Source organism: Leuciscus leuciscus (genome assembly GCF_965113295.1).
Source record: "Leuciscus leuciscus genome assembly, chromosome: 8".
NCBI classification, from domain to species: Eukaryota; Metazoa; Chordata; class Actinopteri; order Cypriniformes; family Leuciscidae; genus Leuciscus; species Leuciscus leuciscus.
This window is the reverse complement of record NC_138732.1, coordinates 19,901,163-19,926,392: the sequence shown is the minus strand read 5'-3', so window position 1 is coordinate 19,926,392 and position 25,230 is coordinate 19,901,163. Positions and strand designations below refer to the sequence as shown.

The 25,230-nt window shown below is 37.0% G+C and overlaps 1 protein-coding gene across 5 annotated transcripts in view; it reads right to left on the bottom strand.

The window, feature by feature from the left end:
• Positions 1-25,230, bottom strand: part of fgf13a (fibroblast growth factor 13a) — a 143,026-nt gene that overhangs the window by 67,537 nt on the left and 50,259 nt on the right. For 4 of the 5 annotated variants that reach the window (XM_082177514.1, XM_082177513.1, XM_082177515.1 and 1 more), the window contains one exon: positions 871-1,038. The exons of the other annotated variant lie outside the window; for it this stretch is intronic. In XM_082177514.1, the coding sequence (XP_082033640.1) occupies positions 871-1,038 (168 nt within the window). The remainder of the gene's footprint in view (positions 1-870; positions 1,039-25,230) is intronic. 5 annotated transcript variants of the gene reach the window in all.

Genomic DNA, 25,230 nt, shown 5'->3' with positions numbered 1-25,230 from the left:
TTGAAAAACAGATTGGCAGCAGTTAAACAGATATTCATCTAATGTAGAAAGATGTGTGGACCTGATGTGGGGGAGGGGGATGTCTGAAAATGGGTGCGGGGCTAAAGAGAAGAAAAGAAAGAGAGATATAGAGGGAAAAGGGAGAAAGAGACAAGCTGTATTCAAAAAGGGGAGGGGCTTGTGGGAAGGGTGTGGTGTGAATCATCATCATCATCATTCACTCACTCATACTGAAGGGTTAGTGATAAAGGGGCTTTATCGAGTGGATGTTATGTATTTGCAGGGCTCTACACTGCAAGCATGTCATTCAAAAACTAGTGATATTATAGAATGTTAATTGGTCGCACCACTGTAAGTGACACTCGGAAATATAATATAACAAATATAAGCTTATAATTTATTTATATTATCTATATTTCTATAGTAAACCTTACAGGACAGTGGCACATAAACATTAATCAACAAAACTTTGAATGCACCTCAAATTTTTGCCTGTGCCTCTAAAAAAAATAAAAAAATAATTGAGTGTAGAGCCCTGGTTTTAAAATAGAAGTGTGAAGCCTCAGATCAGGTAGAGTGACATCATCAGTGATCTGGTAATCATTGGTGAATACAGATCTGAAGGATCTTGATCACACGTCTGTATTCAGCACAGAGATACACACATACACACAAACAGAAAAGAAGGAGAGTGTGTCCTTAGGGCATTCAACATCACAGGCTTCAAGCAGTTTCTACAAGACACACAAGCCAGATGCTTTTAAGAAAAGGCAAAAAACTAAAGTAAGTTCAAATGAAACTTAAACTTATGTAAAAGATACAAAAGCATCAGCAAAGAAAAAGAAAAACATGGATGTGTTTCACACAAACCTTCGGGATCTGAGCTGTCTTTGAGGGTGACTTGCTTCAGTGGGCAGCAGAAGATTTCGTGACACTTAGCACGAAAAGGGGAGCCTTTACCCCTTATATCCGCAGAATGGATGGAATCCTGCCGCAACATAATGTACTCCTGGGTACCTGGGGCAGCGTCATCCTGGACTGCGGTCGGGCCATAACAAAATGAACGCAGGGTTAGAAAGGGAGAGAGCGCTCAAAGCAACAGAACAAATTCAACACAATGAGAGAACTACGCAAAGAAAAGAGACAAAGTATAAATGACAACAACAAGGTTATAATAAGCAACAACAGTAACAAGATTAGAAGAACACATATAATAACTTGATATACAGAAGAAAGAGGAGGAGAGAAGGTAAGAAGATAGAAAAGAAAAGCTTAATAGACAGTAGGACTGGGCGATATACCAAATATTTACGATACATTTCCGAATGATTTCAAACTGAAAAAAAAAAATCTATTCATGTGAGTTTTCCTTTCCTATAAATGTGTCTTTACAATAATTTCACAATTATTCCTTTTCGCACCTTGTGTTGAGAATTTATTTATTGGTGATTGTGATTTAGTTAGGATGTTCAACTCATTTTAGTAAATCGGTTCAAATGGTCTATTTCATATAAACCATTCAATGATACATTTGTTTAATCACTCAACCATTCTCAATACAGGATCTGAGTGACATTTTTTGTGTATGAAAATGTCTTGGTAGATTTTTTTTTTTTTGCTGTAAGACTATGCATTGGTGCATATTAAAGAAAACTATTTTAAAAAAGGAAGGAAATCACCCTTTTAAACAAAACGGTTAAAACTATTGAGTAAATGACTTTAGTTACATCACCCAGCCCTAAAACACACTACATCACAATGATTGAAACAATATGACAGCAGTTAGTTAAGCATTGGGATCTGGGATAAGGTGGTAAAGTCAGAGCAGGCAGGGGATTTGGAGCTCTTCTGGCTCTCATCAACTGAAATCCAATATTTCAGAGGGTGATGACCAGAGTCAATAGTGTGTGTATAGACAGAGCCCTCATGCAAACTTACATGGATCAAGATATGGATCAAGACATATCAAGAGACTATTTCTAAAGTGATTCCTTCAGTACTAAAGAAAGTCAACCCAGTGAAAGCATGCATCGTCTTCTACTACAGGCATCTTCTGCATCACACATGCATAGAGGAAGCAATTCAAACTGTATATGGGACATTGTATACATACAACGTGCACTTATGAACAGCTGTCATTGTTCCGGTACTGATAATGAGCTAATGTAACGTAACGTAACGTAACGTAAATCGTGAGCAGGTAGGCATCTGTAAGCTTTGACTATGTCCATAAAAGCTGCTAAAAATAAGACCCTTAAGGTTTGTAGAATTTTTTCAGTTAGCCCCCGCTGATATCTGGTAGACTACACCATTCTGGGGGAAAAACATGGTCATTTTAAAAAGTGGTGTGTAATTGTGATATTATTTGACCATGACCTCTGGACCTCTCATAACGGAAGTGCAGGCTAATGCTCACTCAATCTATTAATTCAGGCACATACTGTGAGAGGTTAATAGAGAGTTTCATTTCCTGGTGCTTGCAGAGTCTACTTTTCCCTGAGATGAAATGTACTAATAAAGTTCAGGCTGCTGGTCAGGCTAGCATCTCTTTTTCCATTGTCATAATTTGAGGCCAAACACTTCTACTGCCAGCAGAGGTAATAAAAATCTTCCTCATCCCTTGCTCATACTCTTTTCTCTCTCTCTCTCTCTCTCTCTCTCTCTCTCTCTCTCTCTCTCTCTCTCTCACTTTAAGACATGATGGTGGTTAAGAAAAGACCTGTCATTTTCTCAAGGTACTGTCTTCACTGGTAGGTTTAAGTACACATAAAACGCTTGGGGTCCAATTTATTTTGGTATGAAGTATAGGTGCTCTGACAGCCACCTTCTATTTTAAGCCATGATATGTATTATACTGGAGACTGAAGTCTAACTCTTGATTTTCTTCTGGTGAAGTAAGTCAGTTATGTGGCCTTTTTTACAAACTTTAATATACCATAAGAATGTGTTGACTTTGTAGATGTGTTTCCCACTCTAGTTCAGTCATACTGTGACCGAAATTACTGAAAAGAGACATTAATAAGCACTACATTACATGAGGACTGACACAAGACAAATATCATTGTGGATAAGTGCAAAACAATTAGTCAGAATGATCAACAATACATTATAAATATTTTAATGAGTCGTTCTCACAGGACTAATATAAAATTATTTACTCAGAAATAATTATAATTAGGGATGTGCCCAAAGCCTAAATCCAAATTCGGAAAGTCACTGAAAATTAATTACGCATTCTACGGAGCCTCTAAAGGGACATGTTTAAGCTTTCTGTGGTAGTCAGTTAAATTACAGTACATCAGAATTCACTTATCATGTGAAGATAGTAAGGAGAGATGACTGACAGGACAATGCCGGAGGATTTGGTGCGCCACAGATCCTGAGAATCATTGACAAATATCTCGTCCTGTAAAATGTGTGGTCAGTACCGCCGCTCCATATACACAAAGTACACGTGATCGCGAATTTGAAAGTGATATTAAAAATAAATAAAAAATGAGCATGCATTCAAAAGCGATTTCAATACTCTGCATATTAATAGCGGCTCCCTGATGCCTGCAAATTATATACAACATAATTAGCCAACTGTATAATTGCAAGAGAACATGAAGAACTGAAATATATTTTTTCCTCCCATCTAATTTTTTTCCATCACCACATCCCTTTAGAGAGGCTTCATAGAATGCATCATTTCCTTTCCAAACATATTATTCAGCTTCGGGCATGTCCATAATTATTATTAAATAATTTATATATATATATATGCCAGGTCTTGAAACTACAGGTGCTTTTTATTTACACAACCTGAAATGGGGGTGGGGGTATTCCCTCCAGAACACAGTCTCCTTTTGTCTCCAATGCATTTTGAAGGTCTTAGTCCATCAATGGTTATTAATAGCCATGTTAACTGCATCCCCGTAAACCTCAATTAAAATGAGGGGCTTATTTAGGACTGGACCGTGCTAAAAGAGTTCTTTACGACTTGGAGCTGCACAACGTGCCTAACCGTGATGGAGAGTGCACGGATGGGTCACAGGAAGCCTGATGGATATGCAGCCTGCCGTAGCTCCGCCCTCCCTATCAGCTGGGCCTTCAAAATGAGCTGTCAGCCCGTGGCCTGATGGGACATGATCTACAGCTCATGGTTCTGCCACCACTTCAGCATTGCGCTGATAAATGTCCCTGTCCATGGTGCTGAAAGCCAATAGCTGACACTCCAGAGAGGAACTTGATGGGAGAAAGGATTTGATGACACAGAGTGCATAACCTTCCTCTGTTTACATCACCTTGACCCTCAGCCCCCGAGTTGAAGGTATCATGTGTCACAAGTTGGATGCAAAACGATCCTTAATCAAGGGAGGCAATAAAAGTCAAAAACTAAATGATCGGTGATGGCTTAATCTATAATAGCCAAGAAGTGTACATGGGTTACAGTTTCACTGCATGTCAAAGATCAGAACATTTAATTTACAATGGCCTCAATGCACAAAGGCTTCAAGGACAGGACTGACATAATCAACAGCTCTGAATTATGGCTCTGCTGCAGTTTGCACATTTAGGCCGAGAGCTCGCAGCAGATTGAGGTCATGAAGTTTAAGCAGAAAGACAGATTTAGAGGTGGACTGTCTCAGTTTGTTCAATTCAAATGAGGGGAAGTCAGAAGCAATTTCAATCACTCTCATTCTGCATGAAACGCCAGTTAACCATCTGATGGAAAATAACACAAGAACATCACCATCAGCTGCTTCAGCAGCCCTGGGGGAGCAAGCGCTTAAAATACCAGCACTTTAAATATCATGTGTATCTGAGTCAAGACTTCTTTTTGGTCTCTTGGGATCTTCTTCCACAGCTTTGAGGAAATGGATTTAATTTTTATTGCTGTGTCATTCTGAAGCTCCTGGAGCTGAGGTGAAATTGAGCTTTTCTTTACACCAGTAAACCTCTTTTATTCTGTACTTAAAAACAGAATCCATATTTTCCCACTCTTTCAAATGCCTGAGAGCAGTCAACATGCAACTGTAGAGGGAGAAAAAGGGTTATTGTGAAAGTAGGACTTCTTTCTAATGATTTGATGATCTGAAATGTGTATAACTCAATTTAAATCTGATAATTAAAATGCAAAATAAATGCAACAAAAGAGTAACAGTTTGTGTGTCACTAAGAAAGCCAGATGACACTTCTGCAGCTTCACGAAACAAGCTGTAATTTAAAGGGGCCTATTATGCCCTTTTTCAAAGTCTTGATTTTGGTTTTGGGTATGTTCTAGAATAAGTTTTCAGGGTTTTCAAGTCTGCAAGGTTTGTGTAATTAAGTGTTTATTATTTGTATAAATTATATTAGCGTATTTGATGAATGCTAACGGTAAATGAGAAAGTATAACAGTGTTTGACTTTCTGTTACAAATAATGTAAAAGCAAATACGCTATAATACTTTTTCGAATACAGTTTACTTTGTTTAACAGTTCTATCTAGTAATGTAATAGACAAAACTGTTAAACAGAGAATGGGAGAATGGTGTGCTCAGGGGTTGCCATCATAGACAGTAAAAGAAATGGACACAGCGACCCCATTGGATTCAACGGAGAAAAGTGAAGTTAATTAGAAGCATTCACTTCCTGGGGGTCGAGCGTACTGCGCAGACTGAAACTGAGCTTGACGACGTAGATGTGACGTGAGCAACCCGTCTGTCTTCTAGTAGCTGTGCCAAGAGAAATCTGAATCATTCCCTTCCACGTCCCCCCGATTGCCCGCGAGCTTCTTCTCCTGTCTATACGGTAATTTCTCTACTGTGCGACAGAGAGTCGCGTGGTTATGACGCAATCGTTTGCCTATTTTTACAAAAACTTTTTCTACGGGGCCATAATGTAAGATACAAGGTAATGGAGCCTTTTATACATTTTTGTGTTTCTTTAGAAATAAATAATGGGCAAATGGAGTCTTTAAAAGATGTAAAGTTATTCACTGTCAAAGTGAGAGGGAGTCAATGGAATGCTAACAGCAGGTGGGGGTCTGCTAATCAATGGCGGCCCACGGGGAAGCTTCAGTTTCTGGCTGATGGATTACCCATAGACATAATAAATACATAGACGCCCTATTGGCCGCTTTGGAACGTTGCTGCGATACGTCAATGCGTCCGCCATTTAGCGGAGGGCAAGACTGCGCTGTAATCAAATGCAAGTAAACAGGTGAGCTGCGGTTTTTCTGGATAAAAAACATAGTTCCATCCCTAGTTATTTAAAATCTCGATAGTTAGACTTATAATTTTATTTTTATTTTTATAAGGAATGGCCAAAGCTCAGGCTTGTCATGTATTTGGCTTTTTATTATTGGATAAGAATTGTGAACACCCCCATACTGAGATAATTTAATTTTCACATTAAATTAAATAAAGTTTTCTTATTGTGGAAAAAGCATATTCTGTCATTGACCCAATTTTAGCAACAACAAAGATAACTGATGGATCCTTTATGGTCATACATATGATATGGTACAACTACAGTGCAATGCAAATAGTAAATACAGATAAAGTGGGAAGTAGGCTAATAGTAAATAGTTTAGTCAATAAAATAAACAAACAGTATACAGCAAATAAAATAGTAATGAAAAGTATAATTATATAATATCATAAGTACTATAATATAATAATAATATATTGATAATAGCATATAGTTTATGTATAATACTATAATAATAGCAATAGAATATGAAATATCAATTACAGAATATAGACAATAAAAAGTTAAATAGTTACTATGAATAGTACAATAATTTAACAGCATAACTATAATAGGTTGATAATCGCAAGTGGTATATTATTATAATAACAATAATAAATCATGTAAATGTATATATTTAAAAATATTCTTACATAGGCTATATAAAATAAAATGACTCAACCCTGTCTCTTTTTGTTAAATTTCAGTTTTTAAAAGGTATAAGAATCTATACAAGTCAAGAAATAAAGTAAACGATTGAGTCAAACATACAGCAGGCTACAACGTTAAAGTTAAATAGCTTAAATATATAAAGTTATGAAACTTCACTTTGCCCTCAGCCAAAACGATTTGCCAAGGAACAAATTATAGATTATTGAGACCAAAGATCGCCCGTTAGATATACACAAGACGAATTATTCTCATGTTTAACCACTAGACTAAAGACATCAGATCCAGCGGCGAACGTCAGAAGCACTAGCCGAGGTAAGGCTGTTCTCGGCGGGGTACATGAGCGCTGAGCGCCCGGTGATCGCTGGATCTCACAACTCCGAAACCGTCAGATAACATTTTTAAATAGGTGCTATCTTTATAAATAAACCACAGATTTGAGCTTTAAACAACTACATTGTCGACTGAAAAACTCTTAAAACTACATTTCGTGACACAATAACAGTAGTATTTTTAAATTTCGCAGCCTTTCTCCTCTGAAAATAAAAATAGTAAATGAAATACAACCAGAAACAAATTTTCAGTTTTGCTTGTGAAAGGTAATTCCCTGAGACCTGTTTTCAATTGTGTGGCGATTTGTAAAGCCCCAAGCAGCGCACGAAATAGGCATTTTTCTCAATTCTCGTTATGAGAGGTATGGGAAAGTTGCCCTCCGCAGTATGGCGGCGCCGTTGACGTACGATCCAGCGGCCAATAGGGCGTCTATGTATTTTTTTTGTCTATGGGATTACCCCCTTGGTTGCCATTGTCAGAGCCGGCGCTCTCAGCAGTCAAAATAAAAGTCTGGCACGCCGTCAAAATAAAAGTCCCACAATACATGAGCAAAAAAACACACAAAAAAAAGGGGAAAAAAAGCCAAATATCGGCTGATATATCGGCCTTGTCGATAAATTGGTTGACCCCTATTTTAAATGTTTGTTTAAATGCATCTTTTTACTAAGTACTATGACTGAAGGCCAGTTACAGTATCATACCAATACAAATACTGATGCCGCTAAATTATCAGATTGTTTTTATTAACAATTACAATTAAAAATATTGTAACACCAATTTAAGTGTTATAAATTAAATTGTATCACTTATATTTAAGTGAAACAATATTCATGTAATCCCATTATGTAATACATTTTGTTTAGAAGGTATTGGACAAAGTTTCTTCATCTTTCATCTTTCAAGTGTTTACATCCATCAACTATTGGATTCGGCAGCAAAAGGTATTAGAAATCTCTGTTCTGATCAGTCAGATTTTGTCAAGATCTCTGAAGTTGCACATATACAAAAAGTTCATATTTAAGATGCTGTCAATATGTTGAAATTTTATGTTACAGTATCAATCCAAGCAAACAAAAATGTACTGCATGTAAAAACACCACAAAAGAACTCCCTAAAATACTAATGAGCTAATTTAGAAGTTATTTTTTCATCTGATTTGTTACATTATTACATAATAACCATGTTGAGCCAAACAACGTTGTTATTAAGAACATTATCAGCAGAGCCGCCTTAACCTAATGTTAGGCCCCGGGGCTGAGAGGTTTTGTAGGCCCCCCATCCCCTCGATTAATAGAGTCTCATTTAAAAAAAAGTGTAATAGGTAATCTACATCACATAATGCATTAGTTTCTTTCGAGACCTACAACAGTGAGTTTTTTTTTTTTTATATTGTTTTTAATTTTAATATTGTTATTAACATATCACTGAGCACATAAACACAAGACACTTTATTTAACAACCACACACAGCAACTAAATTTCAACTTTATGCAAATGAGAAGCGATTTTCGCGAGCGACAACCAATAGGAAAGAAGCCTTTCAGTGGAGCTCAGCTCCCGTCACCGTCTCGAGTGCAGGAGAGACAGAAGAGTTCGAGGGCGATTTCACTCTTTTATATGATTTGACAGTAACTAACCACAAACATGGATATACTAAAATGATGCACGGAAAATAAACTATCGACAGTCTCAGTGAGTTTATTCTGGATTTAGTGCGTAAATCATTTTGTTTACAAATTAGACGCTTTAATAGTAAAGGAAAGGAAAGGAAAGAAGCCTTTCAGTGGAGCTCAGCTCCCGTCACCGTCTCGAGTGCAGGAGAGACAGAAGAGTTCGAGGGCGATTTCACTGTTTTATATGATTTGACAGTAACTAACCACAAACATGGATATACTAAAATGATGCACGGAAAATAAACTATCGACAGTCTCAGTGAGTTTATTCTGGATTTAGTGCGTAAATCATTTTGTTTACAAATTAAGACGCTTCCAGTAAACTATGGAGTGCCGCAGGGATCTGTATTAGGCCCTCTGTTATTTTCAATATATATGATGCCACTTGGAAATATTATAAGGAAACATGGAATTAGTTTCCATTGTTATGCTGATGACACTCAAATATATATTTCATCACGGCCGGATGAAAACGCTACATTTTCCAAATTGACAGAGTGTGTTAAAGATATAAAAGATTGGATGACGCGTAATTTTCTTTTATTAAATCCAGACAAGACAGAGGTAATACTTATCGGTTCAAAAAACCGCCCACAAAACCTCGCACAATACAACTTTAACATCATAGGATGTCCTGTTACTTTATCCTCTACAGTAAAAGACCTGGGTGTTATACTCGATTGCAACCTGTCTTTTGAAAATCATATTTCTTATGTTACAAAAACAGCCTTTTTCCACCTTAGAAACATTGCTAAGCTACGTAATATGCTATCAGTTTCTGATGCAGAAAAGTTAGTTCATGCATTCATGACCTCGAGACTGGATTACTGTAATGCTTTATTAGCTGGTTGTCCTGCATCCTCAATAAACAAGCTACAGTTAGTCCAAAATGCCGCCGCTAGAGTTCTTACGAGATCAAGAAAATATGATCATATAACACCGATTTTATCATCACTGCATTGGTTACCTATAAAGTTCCGTATTAATTACAAGGTATTGCTACTGACTTATAAAGCCCTAAACGGCTTAGCTCCAGTCTATTTAACGGATCTTCTATCGCCCTATAATCCATCGCGCTCTTTGAGATCACTAAATTCAAGGCTTTTGGTCATACCTAGGATATCCAGAACCACCAAAGGAGGGAGAGCATTTTCACATTTGGCTCCAAAACTCTGGAATAGTCTTCCTGATACTGTTCGTTGCTCAGACTCGCTCTCCCAGTTTAAAACTAGATTAAAGTCGCATCTCTTCAGCCAGGCATTCATATAATCCTACAGTTCAAACTACAATCCGGCCTCTATCCAATGCCAGAGGAGAACTGGCCCCCGACTGAGCCTGGGTTCTCCCAAGTTTTTTTTTCTCCATTAAGGCACCTGATGGAGTTTTAGGACACCATTAGGTCACTTGATGGAGTTTTTCGGTTCCTTGCCACTGTTGCCTTTGGCTTGCTCAGTTGGGGATATTTTGGGGATATCTAATTTAATTTTATCAATCAATAAATTCCTCTTGAAACAAACTTTGTTGTATTATTTTAATTTAATACTGTGAAGCTGCTTTGATGCAATCTGTATTGTGAAAAGCGCTATACAAATAAACTTGACTTGACTTGACTTGACTTTAATATAGCCTACATGTTAAATATTTTATTTTGGATGTGTTCATTGTGATTATATTGGCTGGGTTTATAAAAGTTTATAAAATTGAAAGGATCATTGCTTGGTGCATTTGGAAACAAAGCTTGTCTATTTATAAATGTAATCGCGTGCATCGCTGATGATTATACTGTCCGTGTGTTGAAAAAAACGTCGATTAAACACACTCGCAACAGACACCCCAAAGCGGAGACGTTAGCGGCACTGAGCGGACACGAACCGTAACGCCTCATTCGCACCGCGGGACCTCTAGACGCGCATAAACGCGTCTTTGCATAGACTTAACATTGAAATCACTCGCGCCAGACGCTCTTTTCGCGTTTGGTGTGAACGCACCATAACAATAACATTAGAGCGACAGCACTACCAACGTCCACAAGCGACTAGCGACATACAGCGACAAAATCTGACAAGTTAAAACAATATGACCTTTTCAGCTCATCATAAACCTGAACATGGGAGGCCCCTGAACTTGGGAGGCCCCTGGGCTTCAGCCCAGGTAAGCCCGTGCATTAAGGCGGCCTTGATTATCAGAAGTATGATGCTTTAACAATCATTAAAAACTCTCTCAACTAAGCCCACAAAAACCTTTTCGCTCACTCGTCCTCATCCAAGCAACACCCCACAGCCTCTAACTCGGGAACACATGAGATTGTAACAGTCATATTACACCTTTATTCATCGCCCCCACCTCCCTGTCGAATCAGTCCATTTAACACAACACAGACCACCTGATGCCTCCCTCCCACAGGAACACACAGCAATGACGCACAGGCCATGCTTGATTCTCCCAGCATCTGTCAAACACACACACACACAGGCAGAATCAGCTCCTTTCAGCCAATTCAGCCAGTGACTAACAGCTAATCAGAGGGCAACCAGAAATGGCCCTGAATGGATGCTTTTATGGCCCCCTAAATGGCCAAGTGAGCTTACGTCACAGGCCCGTATGAGAATGATAAAATGCAGGATGGATGGGGTAAAATGAGTCACGGTCCTGGAGACTTAAATCCTCAAGGATTTCCTAAATTTTTATTGTAAAAGTTATTTATTAGAATAAAACTCTTAATGAAAAAAAGGGTTAATTTATTTCAAACATTAATTTGTATTTTTTTTTTATGATCAATGGATATTTAAATATATGTATACATGTATTATATAGGCTATATCCTCTGAAGTCATTTAAGGACTGCAAAATAGTCCTGCCACACGTACACGATTCATGTGGAGAAAAGTTACACCTCCAGATTCAATTTAAAATAGAAACTAGCGTGAAGAAAATTGCAACAGCGAACACGTAACAAGAACACCAGCGATCATGAGGAGCGGAACAACATCACTTATGCTTCTACTCTCAGGTTTTATTGTGAAGCAGTTCAAAAATTTCATAGAAAAGAACTCGACTCAAAAAATTATAATTTCATCAATATCCTGGTTTGCAAACACAAATCTACACAAAACAATAATATATGCGTACTAAATGTAAATATAGCAATTTCTATAAAATTATAGTCTTAATATATATGTATATTTGTTAAATGTACAGTACACTACTGTTCAAAAGTTTGGTGTCAATACATTTTTTTTTAAGAAATTAATACATTTGACTGTGACTGTAAAGACACAAAGTTACAAAAAATATATATATATACAGTATATATATATAAATACTGTTATTTTGAACTTTCTATTCATCAGAGTCCTGAAAAAAAATATCACAGTTTCTAAAAACATATTTAGCAGCACAACTGTTTTCCACATAATAATAATAATAAATGTTTATTGAGCAACAAAGCAGCATATTAGAATAATTTGTAAGGATCATGTGACACTGAAGACACTGAAAATTCAACTTTGGCATCACAGGAATAAATTACATAATATTATGATATATTAAAACAAAAAAATAATAATTGCAATAATAATTCTCTGTTTTACTTTATTTTTGATTAAATAAATGCAGCCTGGTTAAGCATCAAAAACATAAAAAATATCATACCAACCCCAAACATTTGAATGGTAGTATATTAAAAAGACTTCAATATTTACTATAACACTATTTCTAGGTTTTTCCATGACTTTTGGAACACAAGCTCAGACAGATTCAACTTTACAACAAAGGATGAATTTATATTCAAGGACACAACAAATTAAAATAATCTAATGGCAGTTCACCACCGATAAGCCATGTAGTTAACTCACTGTTACTGCTGTGAACACACAAATGAATCACTACAAATAACCATCAGAGACATCCCATTTGCGACTTAATAAGGGTCTAGTGTTGGTTCTCTGAACCGACCTCACTTTTCTTCAGAGGCTTTCAAATTAATTTAGATGTGGAGATACTCTCAATTTAAATGCAAACGTAAAGGTGCTGATATGCTTTCAAGGGGTGACCTTACGCCTTCCCACATTAATTTATCATCATGAGTCACCTTGGCTTACAGCTTTAATATAAACACGTTGCCTTAGGTCTTAATGAAAGCAGGGTAGCAAGTTTGCTTGCATGTATATTTAGAGAGTTTAAGCAAGAGATAATGTTTAAGACAACTGAACGAAATCAGGATATTAACATGTTCTTTGCTGAAAGCACAATGACAGGTCACAGTAGAGTTGAATACATTAATAATAGCGGCACAGTCTAATTAGTTCTTGAGGTATTTATTCTCTCGCTAAAGAGGCAGTTCACTCAGTCAGTAACACAACCCTTGTAGCAGAATTGTTGAAGGTGGACTGCATTAAAAGCTGGACTGAATCTCTCTATTGCCTGGAGGCTCTGTGGCTGTCTGGTATGACATCTGACTGTGATTCTCATTCTCTGAACACTGCAGAAACCAAGAGTACACATCCTCAAACAATAAACACCTTCTGACACAACCAGCTCAGACCAGCATGCATTTTCAAGCTGTTAGCACTTGTTTGTTTAGTGTTCCCAGGGAAAGCAAGAACTGATAAGAATGTAAATGTGTACCTTGTAATGCAATGTAAGTCGCTTTGGATAAAAGCATCTGCCAAATGCATAAATGTAAATGTAAATGTTTAGTCTAGCTGGTGGACCAGCACAACTTGTCTGGTGAATCTGGGTGATCAAGAAATTATAGCAGGAAAAGTTAAGAAGCCGGTTCAGTGCACAAGCACAACACATCCAAATCAACATACATCAGCTATGACCATCCATTTCCTTCACTTTTTTCCATATCATAATTTCTAAATACATTTTTTTATTTGTTTTATTGTGTATTATTTGCTCATCATAGCCAATTTATATTGATGACCAACAGGCCTATATTATTATTTATAATTGGTGCATTTATTTGGTGATATAAAGGTTTGTATGAGTTTTATTTAATCTATAAAGTCTTAACTGTGCTGTAAATCATTTTATCTCATGCAATCCATCATGCATGGACAAGATGTCAGAGCACCAATTAGACAAGGTTAACGGAAGCCGATCGGAACGAAACTCGGTGGGCATGTTTGACTCATGGCCTTAGAGATCTGTAAGAATTTTGAAAGAAATCGGCCACTAGTTGGCGCTAACGAGTTTTACGGCTCTGCTTAATCTGGAAATATTAACACATGTATGAGTTAAAAATTTTATAAAATGTAATGAAAAATGAAATAGAATAAATCAAAACATTAAGTATTAATGTTTCTATTAAATGTTTTTCTTTTGTGATTTCTTAGGATAAAATTGGTACATAAAAGACATTTAACATTAAAAACATTAAAATTATAAAGCAAAAATCTATAAAAAATAAATGTCTCTGCCGCTGAAAGTGCCCTATGCTTTTTCAGATATGCAGTGAGTAATATAGATGTTTGAGAATGTAAAAGGTCTGCAAAGTGCACGATCTGTCTCCCAAAAGAAAGAACAGATTCGGAACTGCCTGAAACGAGTCAGCAGTCTCACTTCCTGCAATGTAATGTGTACTGTGTGTGTGTGTGTGTGTGTGTGTGTGTGTGTGTGTGTGTGTGTGTGTGTGTGTGTGTGTGTGTGTGTGTGTGTGTGTGTGTGTGTGTGTGTGTGTGTGTGTGTGTGTGTGTGTGTGTGTGTGTGCCCTGTGAGGGAGAATATGGATGGGCCGCATTTAAAGATGGCAGCACGGACTGACTTACTGCTTTCCACCTCAAGATCTCATTCAACAAGACTCCTCTTCACAAAAGAGAACAAAGTACAGTCCATCACTGCCAAACAGGTTCTCTCTCTTGCTCACTGGTAGAGAGCAGAACATATTCCCCTCTGGCTGAAAACCTGCCGACCTGCCCTTGGATTTAAGGTAACAACATAAACACAGGGCTCGGTGCACATGGCTGCACACATTTAATACTACAGGACTGCTCAGCTGGGCTTCACTCTATTTACGTGGTTTGCAACAACACAGCCAACTTAAAGCTATTACTAAACATTAATGAGAGTCATACTTTATATATTAAACAATAAGCAATGTGACCATAAATCGAAAAGAAAATGTAACATTTCGGTTTCTTAAGGTGTCTTAAATTTAAAACAAATTACACAACAAAATTAATATTTATATGAATATATGTATTTAATATATGATTATAAATCTAATAATTATATTTCCCATAGCCTGGGTCATATTTTTTAAATTGCACAGTATTGCGCATGGTTTTTAAATGTGCAAAGCCTTACCACGCAACCTGTCCATGTTGGCATCTGTCTAATTTTGCTGCTTATACTAAGTGACAGATGAATTTGCATCAAAAAGCTGTTTAGTTGATTAGACGCACAGACTTTGATGTCAACAAAATATACAGGAAACTTTTTATTCTCGATGTTGTTGACAAGCATACCGTTCCTAACTATCTACCATTACATGGTGAGTTGCACTTTATAATGTGTTTTTAGCATTGTATTTTTTTTTTTATCAGAACAGGCAACTGCACATATTAACATGCATTTAAAGAATCAGCTCTTTATATGTGACCTATGAACTCAAAGCAATTAATGCAACCCTGATATGATTACACTGTAGAACAACGAAAGTCATTTAAAAAAATAAGTGAACAGCTGGTGACTGCACTATATATGGCCCTGAATAGTGATATGCTTAAATTTTGGTAACATCAAACATTAAGTCCCAAGTAAACATCTTGCAATCATGATGAGTGCGTACTGCATACATAAAGACTTTGTGATCTCAGTGTGTGCTTTCTGCTCAGCGAAAAGCTGATGTGATTCCTCTGTGTTTTTTCACAGTCAGAGCTGAGTCATACGCATTAAATAAACTTTCACTGTAGCCTCTTTTCACAACCTGAGAGGAACGTCTCCAAAGATAACGTGTAAATCACAAAGGCTCTCCAGACTGTTTTGACACTGCTCTCTCTGACAGGACCCTCAGAGCTGTTGACTGAGCCGCTCTAGATGATTTCTGAATGCACCAGAGTACATATTTTGAGACACTAGAGTCAATCTTTCTTCTCAGGTAAATAAGACTGTCTCTCTATCTCACATACACACACTGCAAGTCATCTTCACTGAAACTGAAAACAAACAGATGTAAGAATTAAGTGGGATTAATGTTTTGGACCACATTTACTGCAGTCGACAGCTGATGGAAGCTAATGGGATTCAGTACAATACTAGGCCTGTTAGAGGATGATTAAATCATTCATTATGCCAAATAAAAAGATTAAAATATGACAACATACAGTACAGGACATGGTAAATAGAAACTTGAAGAACTCCACATGCACTATAAGGCTTTTATGTGCTGGCTTTATTTGAGATCTATTATTAGGACTCAACTATGTAAAGCATCAATAGCTGTTTAAAAAGGCTTAAATATACAGATGAGTATACTGTAGCAATCGACATTGGTTTACTAGCAAATGTCAGATGACATTTGTGTCAGAAACATTTACAATGTGTGTGTTTACAAACGTGCTCGATACTTGATACATAAAGGAAAATTATTTCCTACAAGCAACTTTATTTCATACACTACACATGTAAATAAAATAATATGAAATCATCACTCACGAAACTTTGCAGTGCCTTTAAAGTACTTACAGTAAATTATGAGCTTGCGGCTCTAAGCAGAGCATTTAGATTTCTTATGTTATTTAGTACCACTCACTTCCTTCCTCTCTCCCTCCATCTGTCAACTAACTGTTTTCACTTTACACTTAGGAGGCTTCCCTCTGAGCTCATGCGTCTCAGAGGTGAAAGAGTGGGATTTCACACAACCCCAGCTCACAGTCAGACACCACCTCTACACACCAGACACCAGCTCCCCAAACGGCCCTGCAGAGAAAATCTCCGTTCATTCATGTATAAGCACATTTAAAAGGCAGAAACTACAACTGTGTTATCATTCGGCACCTGATTTCATATCTAATAAAAAAAGTATTATAATTTAATTAAATTATTTAAGTTTGATTGCATTACTAATAAAATATAAGTAGATTCTACTCATTTATGGACATGATTTGAATGTGTGTATTTATGGAGATTCCAGCTTGTAAAAAAGCGCTCCCGTTCTCGTAGAACTCGTAATTGCAACCTGTAAACTGGGAATTTTCTGAGAGCTCCTACTTTTACCACATGACCAGTGTACCACCCTACTGCTGCTGATTCATTTAGCCGTGGATAGTGTTACCTTTGAAATACAAAATTCCCAGTCAAAGAACATGAATGGCTCAGAGTACAAGGTCACATTTTGTCATCTTGGAATTACAGTAATACGACATGGCGTGAATGCAGCATATGGCTTTGAGTATTTGACAACAGAATCATCTGACATTATAATGTATTTGTCTTATCTTTTTGTTCCATCTTTTGCTTCCTCTGTTAGGATGCAGCTGACAAGGACTCATACAGACAAACTCCAGTGAGAATCCTCTACGTTGATCAAGAAAGTCCTCAGCTAAACCCATCTAGAGTGAGGATCGATTTGGAAGGATGTTTGGTGATGGATGAACTGACCAACCTCAGGCCTTCTGTGTCCTTTTTTCGGACTGATTTACGCCCTGCCCTGGAGTACCCTAACTATATGAAAAACAATTAAAATTGTATTCAGCAGGTAATGTTTAGCCTGGGTGAGCTGGCACCTAAAATTAAATACTGACAATATTATGAACTCATGAGTGTAAACAAACTGTCAGGTTTAGAGATGAATCAGAGAGGTGAGTAGAATAAACAGTAGTTTTATTTGAGTTGATAATGGCAATGTGGAAATTAATATAGAACTTAGCTGGAGAAATAACTGAATGTCTTTTGCAGATGGAGGTAGACCAGGCTGGAGAACGGAAGATGAAGGAGATCAGCGGTGATGGCAGATGGTAAACAGGAATACAGACTGAAGATGAGTATCGCAGGTAAGTAGATCAAGTCTTGGGAGTGAGTCTTGCGTGTCTTGGTAAAGACAAGACGAGTCTTCTTCTTCTTCTTCTTCTTCTTCTTCTTCTTCTTCCTCCTTCTTCTTCTTCCTTCTTCTTCTTCCTTCTTCTTCTTCTTCTTCTAGAGTTTAACTGGCGGTTGGCAAACCAACTTAAGGTGCATTTACCGCCAAATACCGGACAGAAAGACGAGACTAGACAGTGAACTGATGGTGAAGTGGTGTTACAGGGAGCTGATGATGATGTGCAGGTGAGGTGAATCAGTAATCAGGGGAGAGTGAACGAGTGGGAGGAGTGTGCAGATCTGGTGAAGCCCTGACACAAACCATATAGTTTTGGTGCAATTTGTTTTGATTCTGAGATAGACTGTTCATACGCTAATTTGTTAAAACAGACTAGTTTTTCTTTTCATGTTTTATGAGTAAAATGTTTTTAGGGCATGGAAAATTCAAGTTTTGTTGTATTTCAAATGAAAATTTGGAATTGAAATAAAACAGAACATTTTATGAATGTACATTTATTAGCTTTTTTTCTTAATTTTCCAGTTTAACAAATTAAAAATAAATCAATTGACATAAATGTAACTTACTTAGTAGATTGAACTTAAATATACTATGTGTAATAATAATATAGTAATTGATATTACAAAACATTTTAAGTTAAATAAACTCAAATTTACAAGTTACCATTACATAATTTTTTTAGGGCAACCAGTTTGCTCCAATTTTTTTAAGTAGATTCAACTTGTCCGGGCTAACAGTGTGCCTCACCATTAAAGCTGAAGCAGTTTCAGTGCTTAATAAGTGTATACATTAAGATTTTTATGTGTACACTAATCTCAGCTTCAGTCAACATGCCCACGAACCGTTCGCCCACGGTCCATTCCTTGACCATCTGATGCATATTGATCACAAATCTAGAAACTAGAAATGTCTCGATCTGGCAAACTCTAATCTGGTAGGCTGACTTGATGCAACATCCAGGAGTAAAAGCTTTTTTTTTTTTATTAGTCCGTCTGGAAAAAAATCATTTTCAATTGATACCAGGTTATTTAAAAAAAAAAAAAAAAAGGAAAGAAAATGGAAGAAAAAGGAAATCTATATTTGGACTGGACTGGATTAGGTTTGTCAGGTTAGCATCAAATCTTGAATAAATAAATAAATAAAGTTTAAAAGTTCATCAGATGGTCAAATTTTTTCTAAATGGGTGACTTTAGCCCTATTCGCACGGGTTAAGTATTACCTGGTGACCTCTAGTCATTTGTAATAATTGCAGAGGTTGTCCGTGATCTTAATCCCGTGCGAATCGGCCATGTCTGTAATTTGTAAAGTAAAAATTCCCCCCGCAAATGACCTACCATATTCGCTGAACACCGAGGTCCTGTGATAATATTAGTCCTGTGTGAATCGGCATCTCTGTGATTTGGCGGGGTCGTTTGTCATTTTTTCAAGGTTTTTGTTTCCTGTGCGCTTTTTTATCCATCTTTCGCGAAGAATGGAGCGTTTTGATAGTATTTTGGGTGCTGGGTCATATCGCTATACACCATATGATACAACTATACAATTTGCAGAAAGAGAAAGCTGAAAACAATCAGAAGAGCAAAAACCAAAAGAATGATTAGATGGAGATGGATGACATGTATAGCAGCATGCGTTAAGAAATATTCTTCTGTTTATGATATATCATACAGCTAGACCTATAATAACGACAAGACATTTCCAAGCAATAGCCTATTGACATCATATCCAGGAGATAAGTCAGTAATTTCGAGTAAAATCACAGGCTTCGCTTATCCCGTGCAAATGCTAAATCACATGAGGTCCCCAGATAATACTAATCCAGTGCGAATAGGGCTTAAGAAAAAAAAAAAAGAAAAAAAAAAATCATGATATCATGTATAGCCATATGGGCCACTCTTTGCATCAATTTTATATGAACTCTCCCACAATGAAGGGGTTTGCTATTACTGGTTAAAACTGTCAATATAATGCTCTTATGATTTGTTGCGCTCTTAAAAGGCATAGTGCACCCCCCCACCCCCACCCCGATCCTACCCACTGGACCGAAAGGAATTGGGCTGTTACACAACAGTCGCCGCGCTTCACACACGGGCGGTCATCACTTCCCAGAGGCTATGACATGTTGCAAGCTCAAAGATTTGGCTTATTTTGCAAGTAGACAAGCTCTCTTTGAGATTTCGGTTTCTAAAGGGCTCTGATCTGATCCCACTGCCCTACCTCATAGTTTTTACACATTCATTCTCATACTATATATTGGTTCTTAGTACAACCATGTATTAAAATTGTGTCATCATTTACTCAGCCAATTGTTGTTCCAAACCTGTATAATGTCCTTCATTTTCCATCCAAAGTTGCGAATTTAACTTAACTTAACTTTAAACAAAATTGGAATATTGCATAAAAGATTTGCAAATAAAGCAGCGTTTCCATCCAATGTTTAATAGAACAAAATAAGCTCTTCCTGGGAAATTGGCACAAAATATCTGTAATAAAAATGGAAGTTGCTGCAATCTTTTTTCCAACATCATAAGTCACTAAAAAGACTAAACGCAATAAACACTATCATGTTATCTTGCTTTCGGGTGCCTGGTGTTTGGGAATGCAATCATGCGAGACACTTATGGGAGGGAATTAAACCAAATAATTTTGATGACAGACAGACTTTGGCTCAGGAATTTCATAATGATCAAACCAACATTTTAGATGCTGGGCAATGAAATTGGTCATTCAGTTTTTCCGATTTTTATCCAATTCAGAGTTAAATTGAATGCTTTTTAATGCCTTTTTTAATGCAATTATTTAAATTATTTAATGCCATACATGACACTAACCACAGATAATATCGGTCGATTAAAATGAACTCAAACAATTTTTCGTGATTAATCACAATTAAAAACACATTTTGTAGGTTTATATCTAGTTTATATATTTTATAATGTAATAATTTCACAGTTCTCCAAATTAATGTAGAAACAACATAAAGACAGTATATTTCAAATACTTGTTTAATGGCATCTTTTTTATGAAAGAAGTCTCACTGATACTAATATAGCTATTGATGTCTGGATAAAAATGATCAATTTGATCAATGATCAACCAACTTCCTCAATTCAAAATAAATGAAAGGAAACGTAGCATTGTGGATTTGTTGCTTTTTCCGGTAACACTTTAGTTTAAGGTCCAAATCTCACAACTATAGTTGCTTATTAGTATGCATATTGCTAGGATATTGGCTGGATATAGTACATATAATATCTTATTCTGCATGACCTTATTCTACATCCCTTAATCCAACCCAATACCTAAACTTAACTACCTTACTAACTAATAAGCAGTAATTAGGAGTTTATTGAGGCAAAAGTCATAATTAATAGTTAGTTAATAGTGAGAACTGGACCCTAAACTAAATTGTCACAATTTTTCCTATTGTACTGAACTCGTATCGAGCCATGACCCCAAAACCGGGGTACGTACCGAACCATGACTTCTGTGTACCGTTACACCCCAAATAGCTACTGTATACCATGTCAAGTCTGTTTTTTGGTCAGTCACATTCTTCAGAATTACTCCTTTTGTGTTCCATCAATGAAATGAAATAATTTCACTGAACTGTTCCTTTAAATCATAATGTTATATAGCAAATGCTTAAAGTGTAATATTTTTCCAGGACTAACAAAGATGCTGTGCTATTTAGATAAATCAATCAATTAATCATATTTTCAGACTTGGATAAACGGCTGCACTGAGCCAAGTACTGAAAACTACACACAGCTGCCTCGGACAGCCTTGAGTTACTGTCTGTCTGTCATGTCAGAACTCCTTCAAACACTCCTTACGCTTCTCTCCCTCTCCACAAGAACAAATGTGAATCCATGCGTAGGTTATTTAGCTTTAAGGGTCATATTCATTCTATATCTGTGCAATGGATATGCTTTATGCAGCTTCATAAATGTTCTATTCCAGACAGGTGGTTTGAAGAAACACACCAAATGACACTTTCCCTCAAGCCAGCACAGATGAGTCAAAAGAGAAACACACAGGTGAGCGATCCCTTCACAAACGACCACAGTTCTCTCTTCCATTGGCAAAGGTTCACACGTGTGGGTCATGCGCTTGATGTGCTTACGCAACGGCACAGAGCACAACACTGGCAGCCTGTGTGAACTCAAGCAGATCGCCCATTCGCCCCACAGCCTCATGAAAACGACAATGATCACACAGCTCTTTCCGCAAATCAGAGCTGACTTTTAGACAGGAATTTCTATAGGCAATTTAAACGAACAACCTGTTACGGTTTATCTCACTCAAGCCAAATTTTCTCTTGGTTAAAATTTTTAATTTAAGTAAAATAACGTTAGCCAAATAATATTGGTGGTGGTTGAGGAGATTCCCCACTTCTATGTAAAGCGCTTTGAGGTCTCAGAAAAAGCGCTATATAAATGTAATAAATTATTAGCAATCCTTCAATGGTAGTTCACCCAAAAATGAGCATTCTGATATAATTTACTCATCCTTATGCCGTTCCAAACCGGTATGACTTTCTTTCTTCTGTGGAACATAAAAGAAGATATTTTGAAGAATGTTACTACTGTTCAAAACAACGTTTTGACTTTGACTTTTTATTGTATTTTGGGTGAATTATCACTTTACCTAGAGATACACATGAGGGCTAGTAAGTAAATAAATAAATAAAATTGTTTTAAATGCTAAATGTAAGCATCACAACAATATGAAAAATAGATATTCATTTTGATATCTATTAATTATTACATTTAATAGTGTCAAATTATGACATTAAAAATAGCAACAGCATGTGCTCATTTCTTTCTATTCAACCACTAAACACAAGCTTGTGCTTTAAATGTCTGTATTCAAACCCACATCTGTGTCAGAGATGTTCAGTTATCAGCACTATCTATATTGTGTGTCCATATAGGAAACAGCTGGGGAGCTCCAGTGGTCAAAGCTCTCAGTGCAAAGCTCTCTGATTTATCACCCGCTGGGTCCTGCTGGCCAGACCTAGCTTTGCATAATAGTGCCTGACGTACAGAAGAGTGAATATTGTACCAAACGCACTTGCCAGTCCAAATCCATAATGTCTAGACATGACATCCCAGCTGGTCTAGAACAATTCAAACCCTCGGTACAGCACAACCTGCAACAGACAAATGGATTGAGCCTCTAAATCACCTAAGGGAAACCATATAACCTTTTTTTTTTCATTTGCAGGTTTTGGCAATGGGTTTTGCAGCAGGTATTGATTAGCTGTCCGGGTGGTATTAATCTGGGACAACAGGAATATAAATAAAACATACGGCCCTGTCTTGTATACAACTCTTTGAGGTGAACAACCCCTATTACAACTGGGGTTCTAGAGTAATGAACAAATGAGATAATGATCCCTGTTTTACACCATCCGACTTTCACAACCTAATAGTTGTGAAAAAAACTAGAGAAAAAAAGATTGCGCAGATCCAAATATAAATGGATTGCATAACAGCAAACCCGCTCATCCATTAGGAAGACACATCGGAAGATAAGTGGAGACAATTAAAGTTTAATTTTAAAGATGAAAAGGCAAATTAGGTACTTTTGTCAGTAATTTGAAGACACCTGAAATGACCCAAAATAAACCTAAAAACTCTATACTCATCTCAGCAACCCCATTCTGTCAGACACTACTTTAAAAGAAAGAGAGGAGGCCTAGACAAACACACTTACTCTGTCTGCAAAGTGTTTAGCTCTACAGAGACAAACAACACCCATTTAACAATTTGAGAAGGCATTTATCTTGAAAACTAATACAAATGAACCAGTAGTGCCCTTGGCAAAATAACGTGAAATACCAATACTTATATATAAAAACATGAACATTTTCTATAAAAAGTGTCTTTATATTTTGAAAACACACATTCATATTATAGTTTTTTTGTAAACAGACAATGCGTTTGGTAAAAAGAGCAGAACCGTAATTTGTACTAGGTAGTATTTCATTTAACACTAGTGAGTTACGTAAGAAGTACATACTGTATGATTGTTATAAAACCTGCAACTCTGCAGAACAGATACAAAGACGAAGACGCGTTTGTCCACCAATGTCCTTTAACTCCTTCAGATTTGACCTTCAGATCCAGCTACGGTGGGGGCTGATGGCTGGAATAGCTTCATGAATAATTTGTTTTGACAGAGAAGGTGGCCTGGGAGAAAAGCACAGCCTCAGTTCAGTGTGGCACAGATTACTAGACACTACTGCTGTGCTGTTCAATACAAGACTACTGAGATAATGATTACAGGCTCCCAAGTTAGCAAGATTGAGACCAATACAGAGACAAAGAGAAGAGGCATGTATGGTGAAGGCAAGTTTAGTGCGGCTCCCTGTAAGGATGCTGGATCTGTGTGTTCTGTTATGAATGCTGAACACATCAGTGCTGCAGGGGAACCATCCCACTGAGAGGAACGGATCTGCCATAGACCCTTATAAACACGGAAGGATCTAGAGGACAGAAATAATCCGATAAGAGAACATCACACATTTGAGTTAGGGGTGTGATAACTATCTCTTATTGCACTGACATGATTGTTAGATACTGATTATACACTAAAAAATGCTGGGTTATTTTTTTCAACCCAAAAGCTGGGTTGAGCCTGTTGGTTCATTTTTTGGGGGGTATTTTTTCAGTGTTTGAGTAGTTTTTGTGTTACCCTGCTCCTGGGTCACACGCAACAACCCAGCGGTTGAGTTGCTTAGTGCTGGCTTTTTGCATCATCTTCAAGAGAGAGCGGTTCTCAGTGCCATATATTTGGTGCATTTTTTCAGAGAAATACATGTTTGTGTATGCTTTATTAAAATACCCAGCCGCTGGGCTAAAAACAACCCAAAGCTTGCACAGTCCTACAGCTCGTCCTGGGTCGACATTTCATTCGGTAACATTAGGCAGTTTTGATTTATATGCTGATTAATGATGATCACGTTAATTTACATATGCATCTGCTTACATTTGATATCGCTTGTTACTTTCTGCATCTTCATCGCCTGTGTTCTGATTAGGAGATTCTGAAATCTTTCAGATGATGTGTCATAGCGCCCCCTACCATATAACAGTGAAAACACAGAAAGAGATTCAATGACTCGCTCACAAAAATAGTAATTTGCTTTGATCCTGAAGGAATCAGTGTTTTTGAATGAACTGAAAGAATGATTCATTGACTTTCTCATAAAGACAGTCATTTATCACCACCTACTGATTTAGCAATGTAACATGAAGAAAAATTCAATTTAAAATCTTCACCCCTTATTGCAC